General features: G+C 41.2%; 1 protein-coding gene across 5 annotated transcripts in view; it reads left to right on the forward strand.

The window, feature by feature from the left end:
* Positions 1–24,735, forward strand: part of SMG5 (SMG5 nonsense mediated mRNA decay factor) — a 73,700-nt gene that overhangs the window by 16,459 nt on the left and 32,506 nt on the right. For 3 of the 5 annotated variants that reach the window (XM_061558399.1, XM_061558398.1, XM_061558401.1), the window contains exons 14-19: positions 713–940; positions 1,088–1,120; positions 1,560–1,744; positions 1,945–2,020; positions 2,298–2,479; positions 14,260–14,451. In XM_061558399.1, the coding sequence (XP_061414383.1) occupies positions 713–940; positions 1,088–1,120; positions 1,560–1,744; positions 1,945–2,020; positions 2,298–2,479; positions 14,260–14,451 (896 nt within the window). The remainder of the gene's footprint in view (positions 1–712; positions 941–1,087; positions 1,121–1,559; positions 1,745–1,944; positions 2,021–2,297; positions 2,480–14,259; positions 14,452–24,735) is intronic. The other 2 variants (XM_061558400.1, XM_061558402.1) reach the window with 2 other exon arrangements.

The following is a 24,735-nucleotide window of genomic DNA, read 5'->3' on the forward strand; positions in this document are numbered from 1 at the left end:
ATGAACACAAAATAACATTAATAATAGGAATGTTAGTTATAGGTTATTTAACCTAAACCGTTTTATTTTGTAATAGATTAGTGCCCCACAGCCTGTTCCTGCCACTCGGCACAAAGAGACTTAACACCCAGCTCTTAGCACGAGGTATTGTATAACAAGAAAGACGAATAGCAAATGTTACACACCCACATCATCCCTTGAGCACACACAATGCCCTTATATAATTTAAATATATTACTCAAATTGTGTAACAACGCATCATTCATTGTTTGTCTGGCACATGCTTGAATGTTCTCTTTTTGTAATTACATCACTATTCCAAAATGCTGACGATTAGCGGCACTTGAAGAGCTAATAAAAATGACATTTCCGTCATATATATTGCACCTTGTTTATAATACAGGGTGATACATTTTTAGATACGCTACGGATTTATTCTCAACAGGTGGTGAAATGTTGTGAAATTGATGGCACCATGCCTTCCAGAGTGTTAAAAGATGTATTAAGTGTGTATTGAGATGGTTGGGAGACGTAGAGGTTCTCAAATAAAATATGTTTTTTTTTTAATAATTTCTCCATATTTGCTATGAAGGGCAATTGCCTCAAACATTGCCAGTTATATACTTTCCCTTTAAAGGCCGTGTTATGAATTGAATATCGATTAATTGTCTAACCCATCCTCCCTTCACACCCTGTTCATTGCAATGGTCAGATACAGTGGCGCAAAACGGGGCACTGACGGCAACAGAGGAGGTGAACTTGGGCACGATCGCGAGCAGCCTGCAGATGTTCCAGTCTAGGCGCAGCTACAGGCTGGCACCCGCCTTTGAACCCAGCACTGTATCGCAGCCTGCGCAAGATTCACAGCCACTCCCGGTACCCACTGTGGAGGCCATTAAGCCCAGCGAAAATGGCGAGGACATCCGGCCCATGGACAATGGTAAGTGGCTATGCTAATCTCAACTTTTAAAATAATTTGTTTCTGAAGCTAAGTAACTTTAAAGAGGATTAAGTTCAATTTTACACCACTTTGATAGCGCCAGTGAAATTCTAAGAAAGTCATTTGTTCTGTTTTATTTTTTCCAAGAACAAAACAGCACTCTGGCAGACTTAAATACAGGTAAATATGTATTTGTTGGCAAATTCCCAAATACTCTTATACAATTGTTTAGTATCCTAAATTGAACACATTTGGATATTTACATAACTTTCTAGCAGCACAAGGTAACCTGAGCTAACCTGGCAGGGATATCCCATTATTTTCACACCCCTGGTGGCCACTGACTATACATTTTTAACAATGTTTAAATTGATCTATTAATATCAATTCATTGGCTCACAAATTATGCATAGAATCATTGCAATGACTTGGAGAAAAACACTTTATGGACGAGATATCAAAAAAAAAAATGTTTGTAAAAGCGAGAAAACAAATCTATTGTTGAATGGAATCCCGACCCTCCGAATCATGACCATTATTGATTGGATCGCTGGGAGGGGGTGCGGGGAAACTCTTACATGTCTACTATTGACCCCACTCTCACTTCAAATATGTGCAGGAAATGGGAGTGTGTCGTCGGAGGAGACGCGCAGCACACCCAGTGAGGGCGAGCCCGGGCCGCTGCGAGAGAGAACCACGGACGAGACGCTGAACATTCTGTGCCGCGAAGGGCTCCTGCCCTCTGTCAAAGTGTTCCTTGACTGGCTGCGGATTAACCCAGACATTGTGCGCACGTGCGCACCGGTGAGGAACGCTCTCCCACGATGCCGCGTGGCGGAAATGTTTGTGGCAATAGTGTAAGCGGCCATAATTTTTTGTTTTTCTAAATGCAGGCGTCTACTTTGACGTTAAAATGGATTTTTAACATTGCATTGAAAAGCTTTCCTTAACACCTGATTGTTGAAGTCTAATTCATGTGTTGTTGGATTCCTCTTTCACCACAGAGCTCCCAAAACCTCTGGAATCGCCTCTCGGTTCTGCTTAACATTTTGCCTGACAGCACGAAACTGATGGCAGCAGGTACGCACTTACAAACATGGAAAATACGAGTTCGTCAAGTAAACATTCATGCAGTGAAATGCACTATCACAGTCATTGTGAACGGTTATGGCTGGGTAAAAATATGAAGTCGAATTTTTTGTTTTGTTATAAATGTTATGTAACTCCATTCAAAAAGAAACATTTTATTTTGCCGTTCATACTCATATTTAACCCTTTGTAAGCTTAACACTTTCAATTTTAAGGCAGTATTCAGGTTGATAGTGGCGATGCTGTCTGCTTCTGATCGCTCGAACAGGCACACAGTTGCCACCGGGAGCCGTGCGCTTTGTGAGTGGCTGTGAGAGGGGGGAGCAGCGGCCGGCCGTGGCGCTGCCCGAGGACGTGGCCCTGCGCAGGCTCCTGGCGCTCCGGGAATCCCACGCGCGCATGCTGTCCAGCGAGACTGCTTGGCAAGAGCCACTCTCGCCTCTGCAGCAGGTAGATTACAGCTTTGCTCTTCCCTGCAGCAGGCAGATCACAGTTATAGTCACCTCTGCTCTGTAGTAGATAGAACATTAAGCTGCAATCTGTTTTCTAGTAGGCAGATTACAGATGTGGCCTCCCCTTTGTAGTCTGTAGATAACAGGTAGCACAGTTAGCTACATATGGTGCAAAATAAATTAAACATGCATGCATACAGATATGGTTAACTCCTCGGTAACAGGTGGATTATATAGTTGTGCCCTAATCTGCAGTACTGTCTTCTGTAGCAGGCAGGCCACAGAACTGATCTACCTTAGGCAGAAAGTGGAATGACAGCTGCTTTCATCTGCATTATTTCTGAAGTTTTGTTGTAATGGCTTTGGGGAAATGGATTTGGGAAAGTCTTAGAAAAGGGAGTTTTAAGGAGTGAATGCGTGAAGCGTCAAAAGCATGAATATGAATCTCATCAGTAGATGTGCTCAGGAAATTGTGGTTATAATATATTTTGTACAAATGGAGGTAAAGTTGACAGATGAGAGGAAAGAAAGAAAGTCCTGGATTATTGAGATGGCCAATGTTTTGAACATTCTTGGAAATGGTAATATCATTAAGTGGACATTGAATTTGTAGAACAGCCCCTCCCCTCTGTATTAGATTATATAACGGCTATCCATCTGTAACAGCAGGTTGACTTTGGAATGTAAAGCTATCGGTGGCAGCTCACTCGCCTGCATATACATTAATTGAATATCGAACTTAAAAAAAAATTCCACACATTATGTATAATGATGCGGACAGTCTAGAAAGAATGATTACAGAGGGGAAGGGTGAAGTAGAGAGGATAGGTGGTAACGAAGTGAGAATGGCTGACAGCATCAAGAAACTGGTTGGTAAATCCTTTGACAAGAGCAGGAAGGGCGGTACAAAATCAAATGCCTGAGGAATATTATGATATATCAATATTGACCTCACAACAAAAGAGATGGTAGGAGAAAAAAATAGCTCATGATGTAAACACAAGCAACTGAGTACATAATGTGAAACATTTCTTTATTAAATACATGTGAAGATTTGTATTGGTTCAATGAATAAAATCAGTGAACCCATTTATTTATTTTAAAACAGTTTTTGTAAAATCATAAATCATGTTAACTTTAATTAAAAAAAACTTACAAATTTCATCCAGAAAATTTGTTTTAAACCATGGATATCTGTTATAATTGGGGACCGACAAAACTCCCCAATTAAATTATTTGGTATACAAACTGGAATATATTGCCACGAACTCAAGCCTCGCAATTGACTTTCGATAAGAGGACTACTCTGTGATTATATAAAAGCATCGAGGAGGGAGTTCAGTGGTGAGCTGTTGCTGTGGGCTACGCTGTTGAGTAATAGATAACATTAAGAGGCAGGGCTACGCTAATACCAAGGTTTTTTGGAGTAATGTTTAGGACACGACTAATATGGCAGAGTGGTTCTTGGGTATTTTTCAAACTAATGTTACGTCTATTGCAGTTTTTTAATGATACAAATCTTCCAGGTTCCTTCATCAGCCAACATTTTGACTAATTTTCGAGATGTCTGCATTTCGAAAGCACCGGGAAAATACAAACATCACTGACAATTTTATTTCGAGATCTAGGCCACAACACCGGCATGTGATGGTCCCCTCTTATTGAGAGTGGTGTGAAATGTTTGATGTTAGCAAGGAAATAGGTTCAGAGTGGGCTTGATGTCCTTTACAAGAATCATGTCATTATTAATGCACCTGCTCCACATTATCAAGGGGAGGGGGATGAGGTGCTCAATTTGGCATCTATTGATCTTGGAGGGGTGCAATACACCATCCTTTTGAAACAGTCTGAAGACTTAGTGAGGCTTTCCAGGATAAACAAAATAATTATTATTCGTTATTATGAACAATAACTTATAGGCCTTTTATACTGGTAGGAACCTCCTGGTTACACCAGCCCACAGGGGATTATTGTGTCCGTCCGTCGTGCAGGGAGGGGCTGGGTGGGGAGGGAGGGGCTGGGTGGGGAGGGTGGGGCTGGGTGGGGAGGGTGGGGCTGGGTGGGGAGGGGAGGGTGGGGAGGGGCTGTGTGGGGAGGGGAGGGTGGGGAGGGGCTGGGTGGAGAGGGGCTGGTGACCCTGTGGTGCCCTTATAAAACTCAACGTTTAACCTACTTACGCCGGCTTGTGCCCGCCCTCAGTCGGGCATATTTGCGGAATACACCACGCCACCGTTGACCCTGGCCATTGACCAAGCAACCCAACGTTCCTACCAGCTCCCTCCGCAGGAATGTGTTCATCATTCCCTACAGCAGCAAGAGCATAGCCGCTGCTGGATGAAGGCATCCCCAAGATGTCACCATCCCTCAGTCCCATGATGCAACAGTTAATGTGGCTCCTGGATCTTGTCGTTCCATCTCTGCAGTGGTCATTCTCTTGGGCTTGTTCCCAAATTGGGTTGCCTAGGTCGTCAGGCTCGACCATCGGCCAACCTTGTATGTACGTTGAACTTCTTTCGCATCGTACGTAGCCAACCATGCTAATCAGGGGAACCTTGTGTTCTCCCAATGTGTCTGGCTCAAGCTGACTTGCTTCTCTTAAAAGTCAACATGTCTTCATGTGTGATTCAGAGGTTCCGGTTTCCCTGATTCGTGTGCCGTGGGCCCCCACCCCCTGGCACGCTCAAGCGAGTGGTGCTACCACGGTGATTTGTTGGACTCCACAATTTTTCATGCTTTGCGCACTTTTCAGCATTTGATCCATGTTATTTGTCAATGTGCACGTTTATGATCCAAATATTATAGCAGGTAATGGGCACTGATTGGAAACTTTCCACTTTAGGGACATTGGTACGTTGATTTTCACTATCAAGTTCTGTTGTCTAAAAGAACTCCAACCTGCTTTTGTGAAAAATTTAAATTGGAGAAATTGATGGGAAATGTTAAACTGGGGTTGTTTTTTCATATACATTTTTTCTGAATTAAAACATCAAAGCTTAGTCACTTGTTGCTCTGCAGTATGATCATTAATCCCTCACTGAAGCTAGTTTAGATCTTGTGGTTAGATGGATAAAATGACTTGTTTCAAGGCTAAGTAGCATGTGAGATTAATAGTATCACCTTGATGCTTATTGGGGCTGCCGACAAAGTAAAGCCACAAAGGTTTAATGATATACTTATTGGATTAACTTTTTTTCGATTGCATATAGTATTTAAAATGGAGTGTATGTGTTTATAGTATTTAATCTGTCTCATAACATGCCAATTTTATATTGACCGTTTTAAGTAAATGGTGTTTTTGTCTTACGTATGGATATCATATGTGATTGCTAGATTACTCTTCTTGGTTCTTTCCAAGTGATTGCTAGATTACTCACTCAGATGTGTAGTATCCAACATTTCTAAATTATGTACGGTGCTTTAATTACACATGAAAGGGAACGTTTAGTTTCCCTGCTCTCCCCGTCTGCTGAATGGCCGAGGCAGGTGGGTGGTGCGCCACTCCACATCGCCCAGTTCTCAAACCCCTGCGATGACCCCTGCAGTTGAAGTCCCTTGCCCTGGGTCCCCAAAGGGATGCGCAGAGCTTGCCCCCCCTGCGCTTTTACAATAGCTGAAACATTTGTAGCCCACGGTGTGCCATTGTGGCTTATTTCGCCCTTCCAGCACTGTGACTATCATCTTCACAGCAGCAGCTTTTTTCTAACCATCGAACAAAGACGGTCACTGCATCGTGCACGCTTTCGGATGCGCTTCTGCGATCATTTGGAATGCTCTTCAGATATTAGGAAGCCACTGGATCTGTGCACTTTTAAATATAGATTGACAGCTCTATTTCTTTAGAACTGCTTTTGTGTTTAGTTGATTGTCCTTCCCCCACCTCCGATTAGCATGGTTCACTGCATACAGTGCGAAAGACGTTCAATATAGATACAAACATGAGTTGTTGTGAATCCACAGCTATATAAAAGCCTTTCCATGTAGATGACAACGTGAGTGATTTGTGTAGCAGCAGTTCATTTTACTTTGACATTTGCTCCGATTGTATGGTTCAGTCTCCCCATTCGCGATTTTTTTTTTTTATTTGTTCCCCCTCTCAAATGCTATCTCAACACTTTTGTTTTGAGATCATCATTGCTTCTGGTAAATATTCTACCCAAGTCCGTTTGTGAGAGTAGATGTGAATTCCCAGGTTATTGTTAGCTCTTCAATCTGTGCACTTTTTTGTAGAACTGAGTAAGTCTAAGCATAGACTTGTATTTAGTCTTTTTTTGTAACGTTTTAATCGTTGTTTCCAAGTTTATGATCGATGTAATATTTTCTCCCCCGATATGTGTCGTGAAGTCTTGTCAAACAGCCGCAACTACCAATATTACATGGGGAGGACTTCATTCAGCAGTGGATTGACAAACGGCTGTGAATTTATTATTTTTTACATGTAAAGACTACTATTCAGATTAAGTAAAATTGTATCACTTAGTTTCGTAATCAGTTTTTTCATATATATATCTTTTTAGCAAAACAAATAATATAGTGTTATTTACAATTTTCACATAAAATGCCTGAAAAACTAAAAAATAATGACCTTGCATTATGTACAGCATCACAGTGTCATGTTAGTTTGAAATTTAACGCACTGGTATTTAACTTTATAAAATGAAGAAACCTAATCTTCCTTCTCCTATGTGCCCCAAAATCTGTGGTACAGGTTGTGCTCAGATTTCCAGATAGTATTGGTGCTCAGCTGCTAATGGGACTGTTATTTTGGAAGAAAGGTCACATGCCCTGCCTGTGCAGGTTTTTATTTCACTAATTTAATTACATGCAGTTCACGTGCATCCTTGTTTATTTGAAAGCGTTAGTGCTGCTGACTATTACAAAGGAAGCATGGCAGTGCGTGGATGCTCAAATCAGAAATAATGCAAAGTGCGTGCACCTTAGTCGTTGGCTTCTAAGCAGCTTTGGCTTCAGGTTGCTGAAAGAATACATTGCGTATAAGGTTGCGCTCATTCCACACAAAGTGCTTGCCACAAATTAACCACAATACTTTGCTGTTCTTGTCAAGAGCATAAACCATCACGCAAACTCTGGTCATCCTCGCAGCAGCATTTGGCTAGCCATCGAACAAAGACGGTCACTGCATCGCATGCTTTTATATGCACTTCTACGGCCGTCTGGAACGCTCTTCCTTCTGATATCTAGGAAGCCACTGGAGCGATGCACTTTTAAATGTAGATGGAAGTGTTTTGTTTGTTGTCCTTCCCCCACACCTAATTAGCACGGTTGGCTACATACGGTGCAAAATAAGTTCAACATACATACACACTTAGTGATCAATACAGCGTTATTCGTTTCACATAAACATGATTTCGGTGTGCTTGAGATTACAATTTTCATCATTAACAGATTCGGATTATTAAGAAAATATATTTCATTATAAAGCAAATCTCAATGCACATCATTACCAATGCGGATGCTCATTCGTTTCTTTAAGACGGATGTAACCCAAAAAGACAAACAATGCTCATCTTCTTGGTACGGAACTAGGCTGTGTGTCTCAAGCTGTTTGAAGACAGCCTAATAATGAGAAAAGACGTTCAACTGATTTAGGTGCTCGGTTACGACACAGTAGTGTATTCACTGCATTGACATGAAAGCATATGTCAGTGACATCACAATGACATAAGTAGCGTGCCATGATGGCACACTTATAAGCTTTATTGTCTTTTCCTCTTTAGAAAAGCTTCAAATTAATCTAGTCAGCCTGAAGTAACCATATTTCACACACACAGTTCGTTTATGTAAGTATATTCGATATAAGAGCTATTTGTTGATTTGTTTGTCGTGAATTCACGCTTCCATGCAAGACACAATGGAGACAATACTGTACAAATGTAGCCCCGCAACAACGCGTGACCCGTTGAGCTGCTAACTCTGCTCAGTGCTATCCCTGGCCTCCACGACGGGGGTTCCAAACCGGGGGGCGGCTTTGCATCCGCTCCTCTGCCTGGCAACGAGCACTGGCTGGGCCCAGCCAGCTCCCCTGGGGGCCACTTCATGTGCGACTCAGAGGTCCCCGTTTCCCTGACTCGTGTGCCATGGGGCCCCCACCAGACACGCTCAAGCGAGCGGTGCAGTGAGGGTGATGTGTTGGACCCCCCTGCATGCGTCTCGATTCACACTCTCTTTGACGTGTCGCCAGCAGTGCCTGGTGGGAGACCATTGTGTCGTCACTAATGAGTAGGAGGTAGTGCTGTGGGTGGGAGGGGGGTGTTTGCTAAGCTGGCTTAACAAACAGTAGTGCATAATGACGGCAGATGTTTTTCTCATCCATGCCGTTTGGCCGTTAATCGTGCTGCATTCATTTGGAAAATTCTGGCTTTTCAATACAATGCCAGGTTTAACCGGTGAGCTGTGAAGAAATTAAAAATCTTTGAAGTGGCAGTAATTTTTGACGAGCTATAGTGCCACAGTTCTTTCTTGCTTTCGTAATAATTAAAATATCAATTCTTGCCCGATGGTTGCATTCAGAGATGAGTTAATGAATACAATGAAAGTAAACTAATTCATAAAAAAAACCGTGGCAGTAATCAAGTGATGAAAACATTGTTTAATATGTAAAAAATCTATTTGTTTACGTGATTACAGTGTCGTTAAATATTACATGTTAGTACATTGCATCATGAGTCAGCTATACTACACCCAGAACATTATGCATCATTGATTGCTTTTATATTACCACTAAAATTCAAGGTTGTTTAAAAAAGATTACTAATAAGGGCTTAAGTCAATGGGCAACCGAGATGTTGCTGTGGAGCCCACAGTCTCTGGGCCGCTCTCCCATGAGATCTCAGGATCTCTGACATTTTTACACACGTCTCAAAACGTATTTATCCACTTATGTTTATTCTTTTAGTTAACTTTTAGTTAATTCAGTAAATGTAATTTAGCATTCGTTTATTGTTTTCAGAAGTAGTTTTTTTTGCTTCGTGTTTGCTGCTGTTGTCTTGTAGAGCGCTTCGAGATCCTATATGAAAGTCGCTATATAAATATAATTATGATTATTAAATCAAAATACTGTCAAAACCCATCTTTGCAAATGCTGCAACTGTTATAATTAATCTCTGTAAAGCCTCAAGCTTAGCAATCATATTCTTGGTTCTTTCGGTAAAGTCACGATACGTCGTGGGTTTTTTTCTTTTATTTGTATACATTTTTTTGATCTGCGTGACTTTACCGTAGGAACCAAGAATATGAATTCCTGCAGTCATGAAAGTTTTAAGTCAAAATCTTAATCGTACCCCACGTTACCACCTGTGGTGATGCAATGATTGATGAAACTCAAAATTAACTGAATGTGGTGATACATGACACCTGTATGGCATTTGCGCAATGAGTGACACACGCCTAAACCATATAACAAAATGCTATATGCCAATAGTTTAGTCATTTGTATTTAGGTGCCTGCTTATCTATAGATATGCTTCTTAGATATTAGTGGAAATCTCTTCTGAAAATGGAGTTTGAATAATTATGGCTGCTTTACTTAAAAGTATAATGATTCACTCTCCCGAGGCTTTGATAGATTGTTACCATTTGAGGGCCACTAGTGTCTGCAGGGGTCACATTCATCCATTACATATAACATACCCATTTGAAGAACATTGATTTTTATGTGTACTATTCAACGCCTGTTTTGTGAGCCTAGAAAATCATTAATTGATGAACCCATACTGTTGCACCTCTCATAGTCTAAAATATCTCCCATTGTAGGGTCAAAGAATGTAGGAGTGACCTCTATTCGAAGCTTTCAGAATTGCATCCTTGCTATTTGACCTCATGATCAGGAAATCGGTTCCCTGGCATGCCAATCGTGGGTAAGAATCGTCTTGGTATGCTTGGGGTTCACAATGATCTAATAATGGCTCATTCCTATTCAAATTTGATTAAGTAGCACCAGGCCTGGTTGGTTTTCTGATCGAATTTAATGTTTTAAATTTTTAAATAATAATTTCACCATCCAAAATGGTTCGTCATCACTAACACATGTAATACTTGAACAGATTAATGTTGGTATTAAGATGTCTATATATTATGACGCAAATATGTTATTTTACTGATACTTTGAGATTGTGACCATTAAACACCAGTCTAATAATGCATACATGTTTCTGTAAATGTCAATTGCTGCACAACCCTTATAATTCTTTCTTTAACGTTTACCTCATGCTCTCTCGGCAGATTTTGCTGAATATGCACCAGATTGCCAAATGACACCTTCAATGCTTTGGCTATAATTACACCATGTCTTGCAGGGTAAAAAGACTCTTTATGGCATTGTTTACCCTAAAGGGCTGCCCTATAAATCATCGAGAGTGGAATGCATCTGGTGCTAAAAAGCACACGGGGGAATCAGGCTGGTCTGGGCAATGGTGTGAAATTTAGAGCTGCACAAATAACTGGAGATGAGTTACAACACGCTGCCACGACCTGAGAAAGTGTCTACATTCACGTCAGCAGTTACGTCGGGGCGACTTGTAACCAGAGAGTGTGGGGGCCCTTTTGGCTGACATTCAGGCCCACTTGTCACCAACCGTCAGGGACCTTTAGTGTTAGGGCAGGGTTGTGGATGAGTGGGAATGGAACAGGAGTATTTTCCTTTAGAAGGATGCTCTTGGTTCTGTATGGCTGGGGACGCATAAAAAAACCTGGACCGGATAGTGGCATTTTTGCCGTGCGGAGGTTGTGACGCATGTAGGTTGCTGTGCGTATCACGTGAATTTCCTGCCATCATCACTGGCTCAACTGACAGTGTGGTCCGCGTGGCAGGTGCGTTGTCCAGGGCCAGTGGGTGCGTTAAAGCCAGACACTTGAGTGGAGTCTCCTGCATTCTGTGCGTGTCCCCGTGACCTCGTTTTTGATTAAGTGTTTTTTAGTGTCGCCCAACACGCTTCGTTTGGGATTGGTTATATAAAGCAACAACGAGTAACCGCGTGCAGCATTATCGACGTACAACATCAAATGGACTGCATTAACAAATGGCAAACAGGTGTTGCGCTGATCTCAAAGTGCCAACCGTGGGAAGATGCAGTGCACTATTGTGTTTAGAGCTTCAAAGTCCAAAGAATTGTCTGTCTTTATAATGAGTGCAGCGAAAAGAACGAAAGACTATCACATATTTATGGAAGCAAACACGGTAGTTAAATATACGAGGTATCGAGGCGAACATAAATGTTCATTGAGGCATTGAAAGCAGTAGAGTTGAAGTAAAGATTTCCGTTAGTGCTAAACTTGATGGAAGGTTGAGAGGAAGGGAGTAGTCTTTGCGAAAGTAAATGGAACAAATTGAATATGAGAGCAGTGTTATGTAACAGCAGTGGCGTGAAGATTTGAAGACAGGTGATGTTCAGGTGATCTTTAACCACTTAAAAAAACATGACCTAGCGGGAGCACATTCCCCGCTTGTTGTAGAGTTTCTTGGTTTGAATCCAACAGCTGCCCTGATTCATACTGCGGGTGTGTTAACCGTAAAAAAATTAACCCGTAAAAACAAAGTTTTTCACTATAAATCCTTTATATGCGTGGCATCGGGGTGGCTAGAGTCATCTCGTCCTCTGGCTTGAGATGGCTGCCACTTATGGGTCAGATGATTGCCTGCCACCATTAAGCAATTGGTAATTAAATATTTTAAAAAAATTCCCTAAACAGTGTACAATTTCGGAAAAAAATTTTCACGAAAATAAATTGTCACGCACAACGAGTATGTGTGCAAAATGTCAGCTCGATTGGATCATGGGAAGTGGGTTAAAAAAACGACCGAAAGATTTGCACGGTCCTAAGCAAGCAAGCACGCAAGCACGCAAGCAAGTGAACTTAATATAAAGGATTAAAAAAATATGCGCTGTCTGTTTTAACAGTGGACGTTAAAGATCCCTGAAAATTTACTCAATTGGGATTATACCATAGCAAGTCTTTCCCCCCTACTGGCAGACGACAGAACTTCGGCAATCGTTGGCACTGGTGTCTGGCTGCCATCCCGTTTGTCTGTGGTTTCCTGCCCCAACGAGCTAGATGGACCGAATGGCCCACTCTCATTCGTAACCTTTCTGAGATTCTGACCCATAACTGTAACTCTGACGCTACACATTGCATAATGGATTGCGCTGGTGCATATGGTAGGCAGACGACACTTGAAAAAAAAACGGGTCCCATTTTTAGGACATGTTTTCATAAATGTTTAGGCTCCTTGTAAGCACCTACGGTTTCCAATTTTTTATGGTTATTCCTATTGGGTTGCCAGAAAATTAAAATGCCTCCTGCAGGACAGAGACAATGAAGAGCATTGTCATTCCTGTGAAATTTACAGCAGTGTTTAGCCAGGGAACGTGACCCATTGCCATTGCATGGGCCAGGGCACTCTGCTTGCCTCTGTCCATTCTGCATGTTTCACGCTCTCAGACTTGAGAAAAAAAATGTTTTGCATGGTGTGAACGGGTTGGTGTTCCGTTGCCAGCTAAAGCTGTCGTAAACCCAATGCATCACGAGAATGTTAACAAAGAGGGGCTAGATGGTGGTTGCGTGTTTGGAAGCAGAGACACACAGAGTTACAGGGGAAGGAGGGCTAATGATCATCTGCTCCTAAGTGCTCTTCAATATATATTTTGTATACGTATTTTTGTGGGTGTGTAATCCAATAGACACAGCCGATTGACACGAGTTGAGGCGAGATGTTTTATTTATGTGCTATCCTTGCTCATCAGCCCACGAGGCGCTTGCAGCAATGGGCCATGTAAAGGAGTGCTTTATGTAGAAAAAACATCCTTGTTTTGTTTCCTCTTATGGCAGGCTGAGTATAACTTTGTTTCATATGATTCTAAAAGTTAATTTTATCAACACCTGTCTTGTATGAATTTTATTAGGTCTTTTTCAAGCATTGCAAAAAGCCTTGTATAAATATTTTTTTTTAGCAAATCGTAATTTGAGTGCGATTTTTTTTTGCTGCACAGCTCAACAAATACATTTTGGCTTGTCCAGGGCTACAAGCTGAAGGCAGTAGGAGATAAAAAGTTGGACAGGCATGAAGGCTTATATTTATTGCATTTATTTTTTGAACTGGCCTATTGGCTGCAGAAACATTCTCATGGGAACTTTTGAACAATAATTCACTTTGTCAAAAATGACAGACATCGACTGGTCCTGAGGAACTTTTTTTTTATGATTGTTGGAGTTGTAGCTGTAAGTCTCTTATAATGTCCAACATCTTCAGACATAATCGTATTTAGACGCTATGCAAATCTAAATCGTTCTAACACGGGGGTCCAAAATATATACAGAAAGGTTATTTCAAATATAAAAATGATCTATTTTGTCATGATTACATTTCATGAAAGAAAATAGTTACATTTCAAACGTTAATTATCTTAAACCTTTCACTGAGGACATACACATCCCATTGGGTTCAACAACTTTTGAAAATATTTAAACTGTTGCATTGGATGTGCATAACCACAAGATGGAAATGTTTCACGACCATCATTGACATCATCTCTATATAAGTGATACTGCCTATAACGGTAGCTGATACTGGAAATGTTAATTGTGATTGTTGATTATTATGATGGTAAAGTAGTTTACAGCCCTTCAACGAGTTGCAGAAAATATCTCTCTTGCACCTCGGTCTCCCTTGCAAAAGAGATGTTTGTATCAATTGACTTTGATTTGTTTTTTTCATACAGATTATGATGATGATGTTTGACGATGATGATTATTCCATCCCTCCAGACTGTGGTGCGTGCCGCATGTCTGCGATGCATGGGGCATCACTTTGCTGCGCTCAACACGGGCGTCCTGCATTACAGCACCGAGCTGAGCATCTTTCTGGGGAGCAGCAGTGCCGTGGAGTCAGAGGGCGGCACGGGAGAAGACACCGGGGTAAAGGATGCCATGCAGCAAGCTGAGATGCAGCTTAAGATGGTGAGTTGCATTTCCAGTTTGCTCTTCTGTTTCCAGCCTCTCATTCCACTTTTCTGGGTTTGCTTGGGCAGGTAGAGGGATTGACTTGTATTAGGTTTTATGATTTCGGTTTTGCACTTTCAATATTCATCCTAAAAATGCAATATTGCCAGAGGAATGAGAAGGAAATCGAAAGAAGAGGGGAGTCAAATACGTATAAGAACATCGGGTATTAATAGATACAATCATTTCCATTAAACTAGTAAAACAATTCTGATGAAATTAAGTGGTCTTTTTCTCATTCGAGCTTTATATGAGCTTATTTTAATAATAAGACTTGGGTGGCAAAGGCTGGCTCTTGTAAATGCCAATTGGTGTTTAAAATTCGCTTAACAGCCAGAATTTAAACTTTAGTGATTTCCTGTGGTATTACCTGGCAGCTGCATGAATCAAATCTGAGTGGACCCCATTTTAAACCACCACAGTGGCGATCATGCCAACCACTAGGCTACAAACCTGCATTATTTAATTTTTATTAACTATTTCAAATAAAATTAATTGATACACTCCCGACAAACTAGATTTCTTGTGTTTTTTGCAAGGAATACCCAGTTATAGGCGAAACAAAAACTGCTTAATTAACACAAGGATTACATGCAATAACAAAAATGCAAGTAGATACATAATCAAATATCAGTCAATAAAATATGCATATTGTCATGTGTGTGCCCATCCTGAATTTTTGCAATTGATGGTGGAGCGAAACAGATTATTAGATGGCGTTTTAATTTATCCCAACCGGCCACTGCTCTGGAGGGACATCGCCACACTCCGTCTCTAACCCACCCACATTTGTCAACACTCATCCGCTTTCCAAAGTTCCCCACCTGCCGAGCAAATCTCCACTTGTCCTATTTTCCCCCCGTATCCGAAACACCAAAACCAAGACTTGAAGCGTAATTAGAATTATTTTGGTGTATTTTGTTTTAATCACCCCCTTTTGCCCACCGTGGCCTTTTTCATATTCTAATGTGTCTGTTCTTGTACACACTCAGGCTGTCTTTGTAAATAACTCTTTAACTGTTCACCCAACCTTTACTCAATTGTTACGACATCATGGTTGGCTTGTGTGCAGGCACGCATGTTTTTCTTTCTTCAAAGTTGCTGTATAGCCCTGACAATTACGGTATCCATTTTTGGGCTCTGTATTCTAGTCCCTCTATCAGCATTTTTATGAAAATACTGACAAAGTGAAATGTTGCCAGTGGATGAAATTCCCAAATGAGCAAGCTCATGTGCGTATGCCTTGTTATAAAATTGATGGGGTGTGGCTGGGGATGAAATTCTCATGTCAGCATTGTAGGGTGAACTAGCCATTATTTTATATAAAGGTATGTTTATATAAACATATTTGTAAGATGTTGGCAACTAATATCTGGAATTTCTTAAAATTCACAGGAGTCCATTTTGTCGTACAGTGTATTTTGTAGGTATCTTTGACCAATGACAAACCTTTATTTGCTTTCCTTTAAGTTAAGTAAAGTAGAAATTAAATACACATTACAAGAATACAGAAAGCTAAATTTATGTCAGAGCTGACTATTGGCAGTTTGATTTGATAACAACCGGTTTCGCAATCTACACCTTAAGCAAAATAATGCGAACTGCCGAGTTAGACTTTAAGTTTATGGGCAAGAAATTTTAAAGGTGAACCACATTTGTTTTGAGAGTGTTGACATAGATGGGAGTTGGCCAAAGGCAAACATGTTTAGCCTGGTAACAATGCCTTGTTGACTCCTAAGCCTTTGTTTGGACAGGCTGCTCTGCTGCTGTCTGTAATGTTAACCAAACAGAGCAACGAATACTTGGGCCCATTGCCCAGCCGTGGACCGCGAGTCAATATTGGTACTGTAAATAGCATGACAAATTGCTGTTGACATAGGCTTAAATTGTTTCATGCGGCCCAGGTGATGGTTTTGAGCCCCTTGTTTGCATTGTTGTTAGAGGCCGCCTATTAGTGTGTCCCTTTTGCTTGAATACAAATGCGCTGCGAGCCATGCTGATGCGAAAGAATATCTGTGTGCGCGCATCATGGTGGCAGCGGAGGCGAATTGAGTTCTGCACGCCGGTGTTACGCTCACGAAGCGAGCTCCGTTGCAGTGTTCGTTCTTTCTTCCGGCTTTTCACTTCACCCCAACTCGCCTGGTCTCTTGTATGCCATTCTCTTGTTCGTACAGTTTGTCATTCATCTCCCCTCCCCCCCAATAAGAAAACCCCTCGCATTTCGAATTACTATATAAAGTAAGATGCCTGGTGAGCTAAAAATGTACCTTACCGCCGGTTTGTGTCATCCATGTTTTACCGTCTGTCAGTTTTAACAAGACAATGTGTGTGTGTTTTTAAGTTAACCTATGGAACCTGCCATCAGTTTAATATTTAACCGTTTTTTCATTACAAAGTACCTTATGCATACAAATGTTTCTAATGATGGTATTTAAAGCCAGTTGTATGGAAGTTTGTACATTGAATACTATGGACTGTGACCCGCTAGTTACCAGCACATAAATGTCAGTGTTTTGCTGGATCGATGAAGGATGATGCTTATCTGTCCATACCAGTTACCCTTGCATTACATTGCCAGCCAAAATTTGTACGTGGAATCCAATCGGTGTAAGCACAGTTATATTTTTTGGGCCTTTTACAATGAAAACTAAATTCGACAGATAAATATTCCACAGTAAATTATACGGTTACATATATAAACATGATCTACCTACAGAAGCAAAATATGTATGTAAACTTTATTTAAGGACATTACTTTAGATAAACAAATAGAGCGAATTATTTACAGCGCTGGCTGCATGTAAAACATGGCACGGTTATTAATTTATGTTTTAGAGCTGAATGTCAGATAAATGGTCCCACAATACCCCTTGAGTTATTGGTAAATATCACAGCCATAAGGGATTGGGCACAAAAAACATTTTACCCCGTGACAGTTTAAAGTGAAGAAGGAAATTGATCTTTTATAAATTCCAGGAACTCAAACCATACGGATAAAATTATTGAAATGAAATGTTCTTCTGGGTGTTTTATCAGTCACATATGTGTGCTTGTGTAAGAGCCATACCCACGTCATGATGCCTGTTGATTTATATCATTAGTGTAGACTCATGGCACATATCGCGTGCGTTTGGGTTAGTTTGTCCAAAAGACAAACAAGATAATTGTTGACCACTTTGCCACAATAATACACTGCACCTGCCTGCTGCTAAACTCTTGGCCAGGTCTGTTTGTGTCTGTTTACCGTAGCAGGTCATGTAACGGCTCTTATCGTTTTACGTCTGCATTGGCGCACGTTATCACATATCCAGCTATATGTGTGCAGAAGCTGTTTGCATAGCATGCCCCCAGACACCCGAGCACACCCACTTGCTTTGGAGAAAAGCACACTATACAGTAGGACGTTAAAACCAACAAGGCTAATGTTATTGATTAAAGTTATAATTATGTTTTTTTCCCGTGGCTGATAAGATTGCTCGTGAATTACCCATTAAAGTCTGCGGAGGGAGGGAATTTAATATCCGTATCAGCAGCTCCGCTGATGAAAATACCGTGTCTTTGCCAATTTCGTAGTTTAATAACTTGACCTTTCAACCCAAAATGGGGTTGCAGTGTTGGTGCAGTACAGCACTGACCCTTAATTTGATGAAGGACATATTTAGGTTGATGATTTACTGTGGGTGGGAGTTAAAACTAACAGCTTATCAACAGGGCGTTGTTGAAAACACAGATGTGCTTGCATACACTGGCAGTGGCCAATAGGTGGTGCATGGGCACTATGACAATGACATGTAATATTCACCAGCAGTGACTAAAATTACTCTGGCGGCCCCTAAGTTAAAGTAGAGCACCATGGTTTTTTTAATCTTGCTGCTTCGTGTGAAACATTTAGAACGTTGCTTTTCATTTTTTTAAGTGTTCAACCGAGGTTTTATTTTATCTGTTAAAATTGAGAATGGACAGTTAATAACTAACTAAATGAGGACCAAATTGCTATGAAATTATAATTTTACTCTAATAGTGACCTCCTTATATTTCCACAGATTTGGGGTGGGAGGCACTGCTCAGGAGTGCGGCTCCATTGCCCTAACCCGTCAATTTAGGACACAAATTATGCATTGATTGATTTCCTTTATTTAATCAGTTGAGTATATTGAGATTCATTATCAGTTATATTGTGCAGAAGAACATGAATTATTTATTACATGTATATGTGTAACTTATAAATGATAGGATTCTTGATTGTGCTAGTGGAACTCCATTATCTCTAGTGAGTGGTAATGCTGCAGGGTTAAAAAGAACACATCAGGCTGCAAAAATATATGTGGAGATGCCAGAGTAATTCCTATGGCCAAATCACCTGTCATGCACCCAATCTCATCAGATCTTGAAAGGAATCGACGGTGAACCTCTGTATAGTGCATGGATGGGCGATCATATCCATGAATCAGGTGTTACAGGCTACAGTGATGCTCTGTTATGAGCAGTGGGAGAGCATGCAGTTAAATGTTTTTGTTGTACTGTACGGTATTACCACATCTATGTTCGCTGCCTTTTTGGCAGCGCACACTGACCAGCGTAGTGAATTGTGGTTCAATAACCCCAACGACACCTCAGCATGGTTGGGCCCGCATTCACCAGTGGATTGACAAAAATAGTTGTACATTTATGGGAGTCATAGAATTGACTGCGCAAATTGGGCGTGTCTCTTATACTAGAGTGTACAGCCATAATCACTCGCCACTACAAAAAATCATCCTCTCATCTTCGGGCTCCTACCTCCCAGTTCAAGGATTTTCTTGTGGAATCATAATCGACATGAAGTAAACAATTAGGTTTTGCACCTGTTGCCCATAAGCATCATTAGCCTATTAACATGAATAACAACCCACTCTCCGGCCCTCCACACCCACTCTAGCCCATCGAGTGCTGCCCGGAGCCTTGGATGCAGCACTCAGTAATGCCCATCTGAAACAATAAGCTGGGATTAATTTTCTTAATAACATAGCTTGATCATTATGGTTTTTTTTATCCTGTTTTGGTCATTGTTGTTATAGCAACAAATGATTTACAGTACGAAGACGCTGGGTAATAATCTGAGAGTCAAGTCAAAGCGTCTGCGTACTCAAATGAGCCTTGGGGACATTTCGTTTCATTGGCAGTGGAGGTCCTTAACAAGTGGTGAAAAATCCATGTTCTTATGACGGGAATTTCTGTCTTGCAGCATAGGTTTTCGTGATTGTTTTGTATGGCTCTGATGTGTTTTCTGGTTGTACCATGTGTTGTTCGAGATGTTTGACGTTTCCATGTACTGGGCGCTCTGATAAAGCTCCCAGACGTTGGACATAATTTCGAAAAACACAGGACATTTAAAAAACACATTGAGAGCTATAATCACCGTGCTATAGCACGGTTGGCTACATATGGTGCGAAAGAAGTTCAACATGTTGACTTCAGTTTCAACAGATGGTGCTGCTGGTTTAGCAGATGTTTCTCGTTTTATCGACCCTGAAGGCATAATGGCCTGAGACCACCTGACAGCGATTGAACTTCTGACCTTGCAATTTTGAGCCCAGAGCATGGATGGGTCCAAGGTTTTGAACCTCGAACTTGCGGAAACTGATCATAATTATGCTTCAACTTGCTGGGCCTGGCATGATGGGAACACTTAGAGAAGCAGGGTTTGCTTCTGCCCTTGAAAGTGATGATGGTTTGTCATGGGTAACGAAGCAGCCGCAGCCAGGTTTGCCATTTTTACAGTGCACAGTGTACATCGACTCAAATTTTAATTTTAAAAGCCAAGAGGAGATGCCCCCAGTGCTTTCCTCTGCATCACCCCTTAGCTCTTGTCGAGACTCGGCTTCTGAGATCTGCGCTTACATTACTGTGTAGCTATAAAAGGAAATGTGTATTTTATTCTAGCAAGTCATGAATAAATTATAGGAAAATGCAAATCCCAAACCCCGACAATTTTGCTGTAATATGCTCATCATAATTTGTAGTAGTTTAATTGAATGTCTTAATTATACAAAAGCCACATTTATATCAACAGATTAAACGTGCCTGGCATATATGTACTAAATTTGGAATAGGGCTGAACGATTAATCTATTTCAAATCGAAATCGCAATTTGAAACAATGAGATCAGCAAATCGCAAAGGCTGTGATTTTTGCGATTTGAAAAGTCGTATTACTTATTGGAATAGATTTATAATTTATTATTCTAACTTTATTTAACTTAACAATTGTTCTATGTTTGATTGTTCTATTTCAATTACATTTTTTTTATATAAATACATGTTGGAAGCAATTCATATCTTTTAAGTTCTCAGCCGCACATTAGAATTAATAGAGTAGTTCATATTTTGATGGTATCATATGGTAATGCTCCATCACATGTTTTAAATACATTACACAGTGAATATTGAACTGAAGCTTGACTTAAAAAAATGTAATCGCAAATCAAATCTCAATCTGTCATAAAAATCGCAATTAGATATTTTCCCCAAATCGTTCAGCCCTAATTTGGAAGAATACCTCGCAGGAAAACGATACAGATGTTTAACTTTTCAGCTTAAAATACGCTGCCAAGCTTAGTAGCAGTGTTCATTAAGACGCTGTCTTTCCGACAGCTCTGTTTCTTCACCTGAGGATGGCTGCTTGCGTTGTGGCCGAAACGTCGCGAGAATGTTTTTTTATTATATAATGTAAAAAGTTTATTATTTTATTATTTCCCTTCTATGTGACTTTACCGAAAGAACCAAGAATATTTTCAGGGTTGTTTTTTTAATACTTTTTCATTTAAACGTTTTATATTTATATTAATATATACTCAACCACAGAATAGCAAAAAAAAATAATCTATAGTTGAAATGTATAATTCGTTCCATTGTTTTTAATCTAGTCAAACCGGCAACATGACATTCATGCCCAAATGCTGTAAATGTTTCCCACCGCTTCTCTAATGTAAGCGTTAACTTAAAAATACGTACAGCATACAAATGATACAATCATACATAGCATATATCGATGCTTAATTAGCCACTCACATGGCCAATACTGTATGTTTGGTAAATTAAAGGAGTCCAAGCCCTATAAAGACCAGTAAAATTAAACATATACAGTGGCGAGATGATCAGTACCTCGCCTGCTATACAGGACGATGTAGGTTCGATCCTGACTAACGCCGGTATATTTGGAGTTTGCATGTTCTCCCTCCCAGTGGTGGTTCGGATTTTTCTCCAGGTCCTCCGGTTTTTCCCTCCACATTTAGATACATTATTTTAAGAGCATTTGGCTGCTGATATAAATTCCACATAAGCCACTTTCTTGAGCTATCTATAATTTGTGGCCAGGTCGCTTCTGAAAAAGAACTATGTAGCTCAGTGTGCCTTACCTGGTAAAATAAAACGTTTTATAATAAAATATTCATCTATATGCTGTGTTTAAACCAGGCAAGGGCCTGTTGTGAGATACGTCTATTTTACAAGGGTGACCTGGGGAACAAAGCAATACGGTGTACAGTGGATATGAAGGGGAAATGCGGTTTCATGGTTAGTGCACTGTGATATCAACCCAGTGACTTGGGTTTGATTCTCAGCCATAGATAACACGAGTGGCGATTGATATCTGCATTGGTCCTGGGCCACTTGCCCCCTATCCCCTACATTCCGCACCTCTTCACCAACCCACACTGACCAGTATGGTCAAACAACCGCCACGACCACATGGACTGGGGAGAGGCTTTCATCCTACAGTGGAATGACAAGGTCTGTGAATTATTAATGTTCGAATACAATGTGCTCTATAACTCTGTGTGTGTACATATACACAGAGTACTGTAAATGAGAACATTATTTGGATATTTTTTATTTACTGTCCTGTGTACGACCTTTATTGTGATTTCAATTTTATCCTTTGGCTGTGTGAGATGGTTGGGAGGCGCACGGTTTTGCGAGCCAGCGTGACTGACACGTGGCCACGGTTGGCAAATACGTAAATCGCTCTCCCCCGCCTCCCCACCCCCTCCATGTGCGTGTGTCTCTCCCTTGCCGTCTGTCTTGAGCTCGTTCTCTCTGCATCTCTTCCCGCATCCTCTGATTAGTTTCACAATGAGGGTGAAGTGGGGAACACTGCAACGGCACGATGGGTTAATTGGGCCCAAACAGGTTGAGTTTTTAATTCATGGTTTTTTTACTTTGGCCTCCTACCACATTGATTACCGATACTATAAACTGAAATATAAATTATTGAGTGAGTAAAAATGGAAATGGCACTCGTGGGCTTGCATACCCAGGGATTTGGTTGGGCTGTCGAGGCGGCTGCCAAGCGGCGGTTAAATGAAACCGAGAGTACACGGGGCGGGTGACGCAGGGCTTGCCGCGTATAACGACATGCCAGGCGATGACAGCTCCCCAGCCCCAACGACACGCTTGTCCTTCGCTCCCCCACTGTATCGACCCACGGGGCGGCCTGGGTGTCCCCCACCACATTCCCTTCCACAATACCCGCCCCCCCCCCCAAAACTATCCTTCCACACACCCCCATAACCCCACCACCACCCAGCCTGCGTTCACCCCCCAATGCAGCTCCCCTCGGACCCCTATCCCCACCCCCTGTTACCACTGCCCCTCCCCTGAAACTACGAGAATAAAAAGTGGTGACAGGGGGACTGTGCCAAGGAAGCAGGAGGGCACAGACGCGTTACTGAGGATTGGCTGGAGGGGCCGATGGGATGTTTATGCGAGAACGGAATGCAACAATGTGGCATTGATGTACGTCTTCATTACACCATGGCCGATAACTGTTTTTATAAACCTGGATTTAATTTCACTTGCGCCAATAGAAAATGTTGAAAACGTTGTGAGCGTTGGCTGTTTTCCTCCCTAAAGATAGCCATTTCCATGATCGCTTTCTCATTTACTGCTGGTGCAATGATGCAGATCGTGATTAATGTCATATCTATTTCATGCCACAGCAATAATTCATTTCTTAAAGTACCCACTGGCTCGCGAGAAGTGTCTTCGAAATATGATGCGCTCCTTAAAACTGATATTTGAGATTTCAGAAAAAATAGGTGTGATTATGGTGAGCTCAAGCAAGGTCCATAAAGCGTTTTTTTGTATCTGTGCAAGATATGAACATGCGATAGCCCTATACCCCTGTTTTAGCACGTGGTAAGTACTGTATTTTAATTGTGGTCGACTGATGCAGGGGTTCTAGTATCTTCATCTTCGTGAGCAGGATTGTGCACCTGCTGCCTGGAGTGAGTGGGTGCTCAGGAGCAGCTTTTGAACACTTTTTTTGTGGTTTTGGCAATTTTGCTCGCGGTGCATAAGAATGCACGGCTGGCCACCTTGATCCCCAAACCGCTGAGAGGTAATTGCAGACAACTGTCCGTGGATGACTCACAGGAGCATAACGCTTTAAGCACAGTTGGCTGCTGTCTTTCCGCTCCCCCCGATAAAAAAAAAATTCAGCAAGTTTACTCCCCCCCGCCAAATTCTTGGCAGCTGAATGATGCTTTAATCCTCTGTAGACTTTTTTTTATTTCACAATCAATTTTGTGGGGCTCCCGCCAAACAAGCCAGTTCACCCGTTTAGCCGGTTTTGGGCTTGTTATTTCAGCGAGGAAGTGTCTGGGATGAGAGCTCGAAGTCAATGTGGTGCCGGTTAATTGCAGGGTAAACCATGTTATGCTGGAAGCCAGGGCGCCCTGATCCCATACGTCGCATCTGTCCTGCTTTACACTCACCCCATCTTGCCCTGATGTTAGACTCTTTAATGAGACTCACCGAGTCAGAGTGCTCACAATCCATCATTATTGGTCTTATTACATTTTTTTCGTCGGGATGATGGTGTCTCATGGACCCTTTGTTTGGCAGCATTTCCTACAATGCTGGCTAACTACGGAATGTTAATGTATTATTTTTGTCACTCAATTCCGAACATTTATTCATTTCCCTATGCAACTGATTTCTCAATGCAGTATTTCTTTCAAATTAGACAATCACTATAATGGATGCTCTCATTTGTTTTAATCAGAGATTGAGTAATTGTGCTTCTTGTCATTTACAGATTTGTATGTATTGCTCTCAATATGTCCCACTCCTGTTTGTGAAACATCAAATATGGATTTATTCGAGTACTGTACATTGTGTTCGCAGATTATTATCCAGTTTTATTTGAAAGTATTATATTAATGTATTACATGTGTATATTTAGTGGGCCTCTCCGCTTGGG

The sequence above is a fragment of the Lethenteron reissneri genome, chromosome 24 (genome assembly GCF_015708825.2).
Source record: "Lethenteron reissneri isolate LAM-NWPU_2019-01 chromosome 24, ASM1570882v1, whole genome shotgun sequence".
Classification (NCBI taxonomy): Eukaryota; Metazoa; Chordata; class Hyperoartia; order Petromyzontiformes; family Petromyzontidae; genus Lethenteron; species Lethenteron reissneri.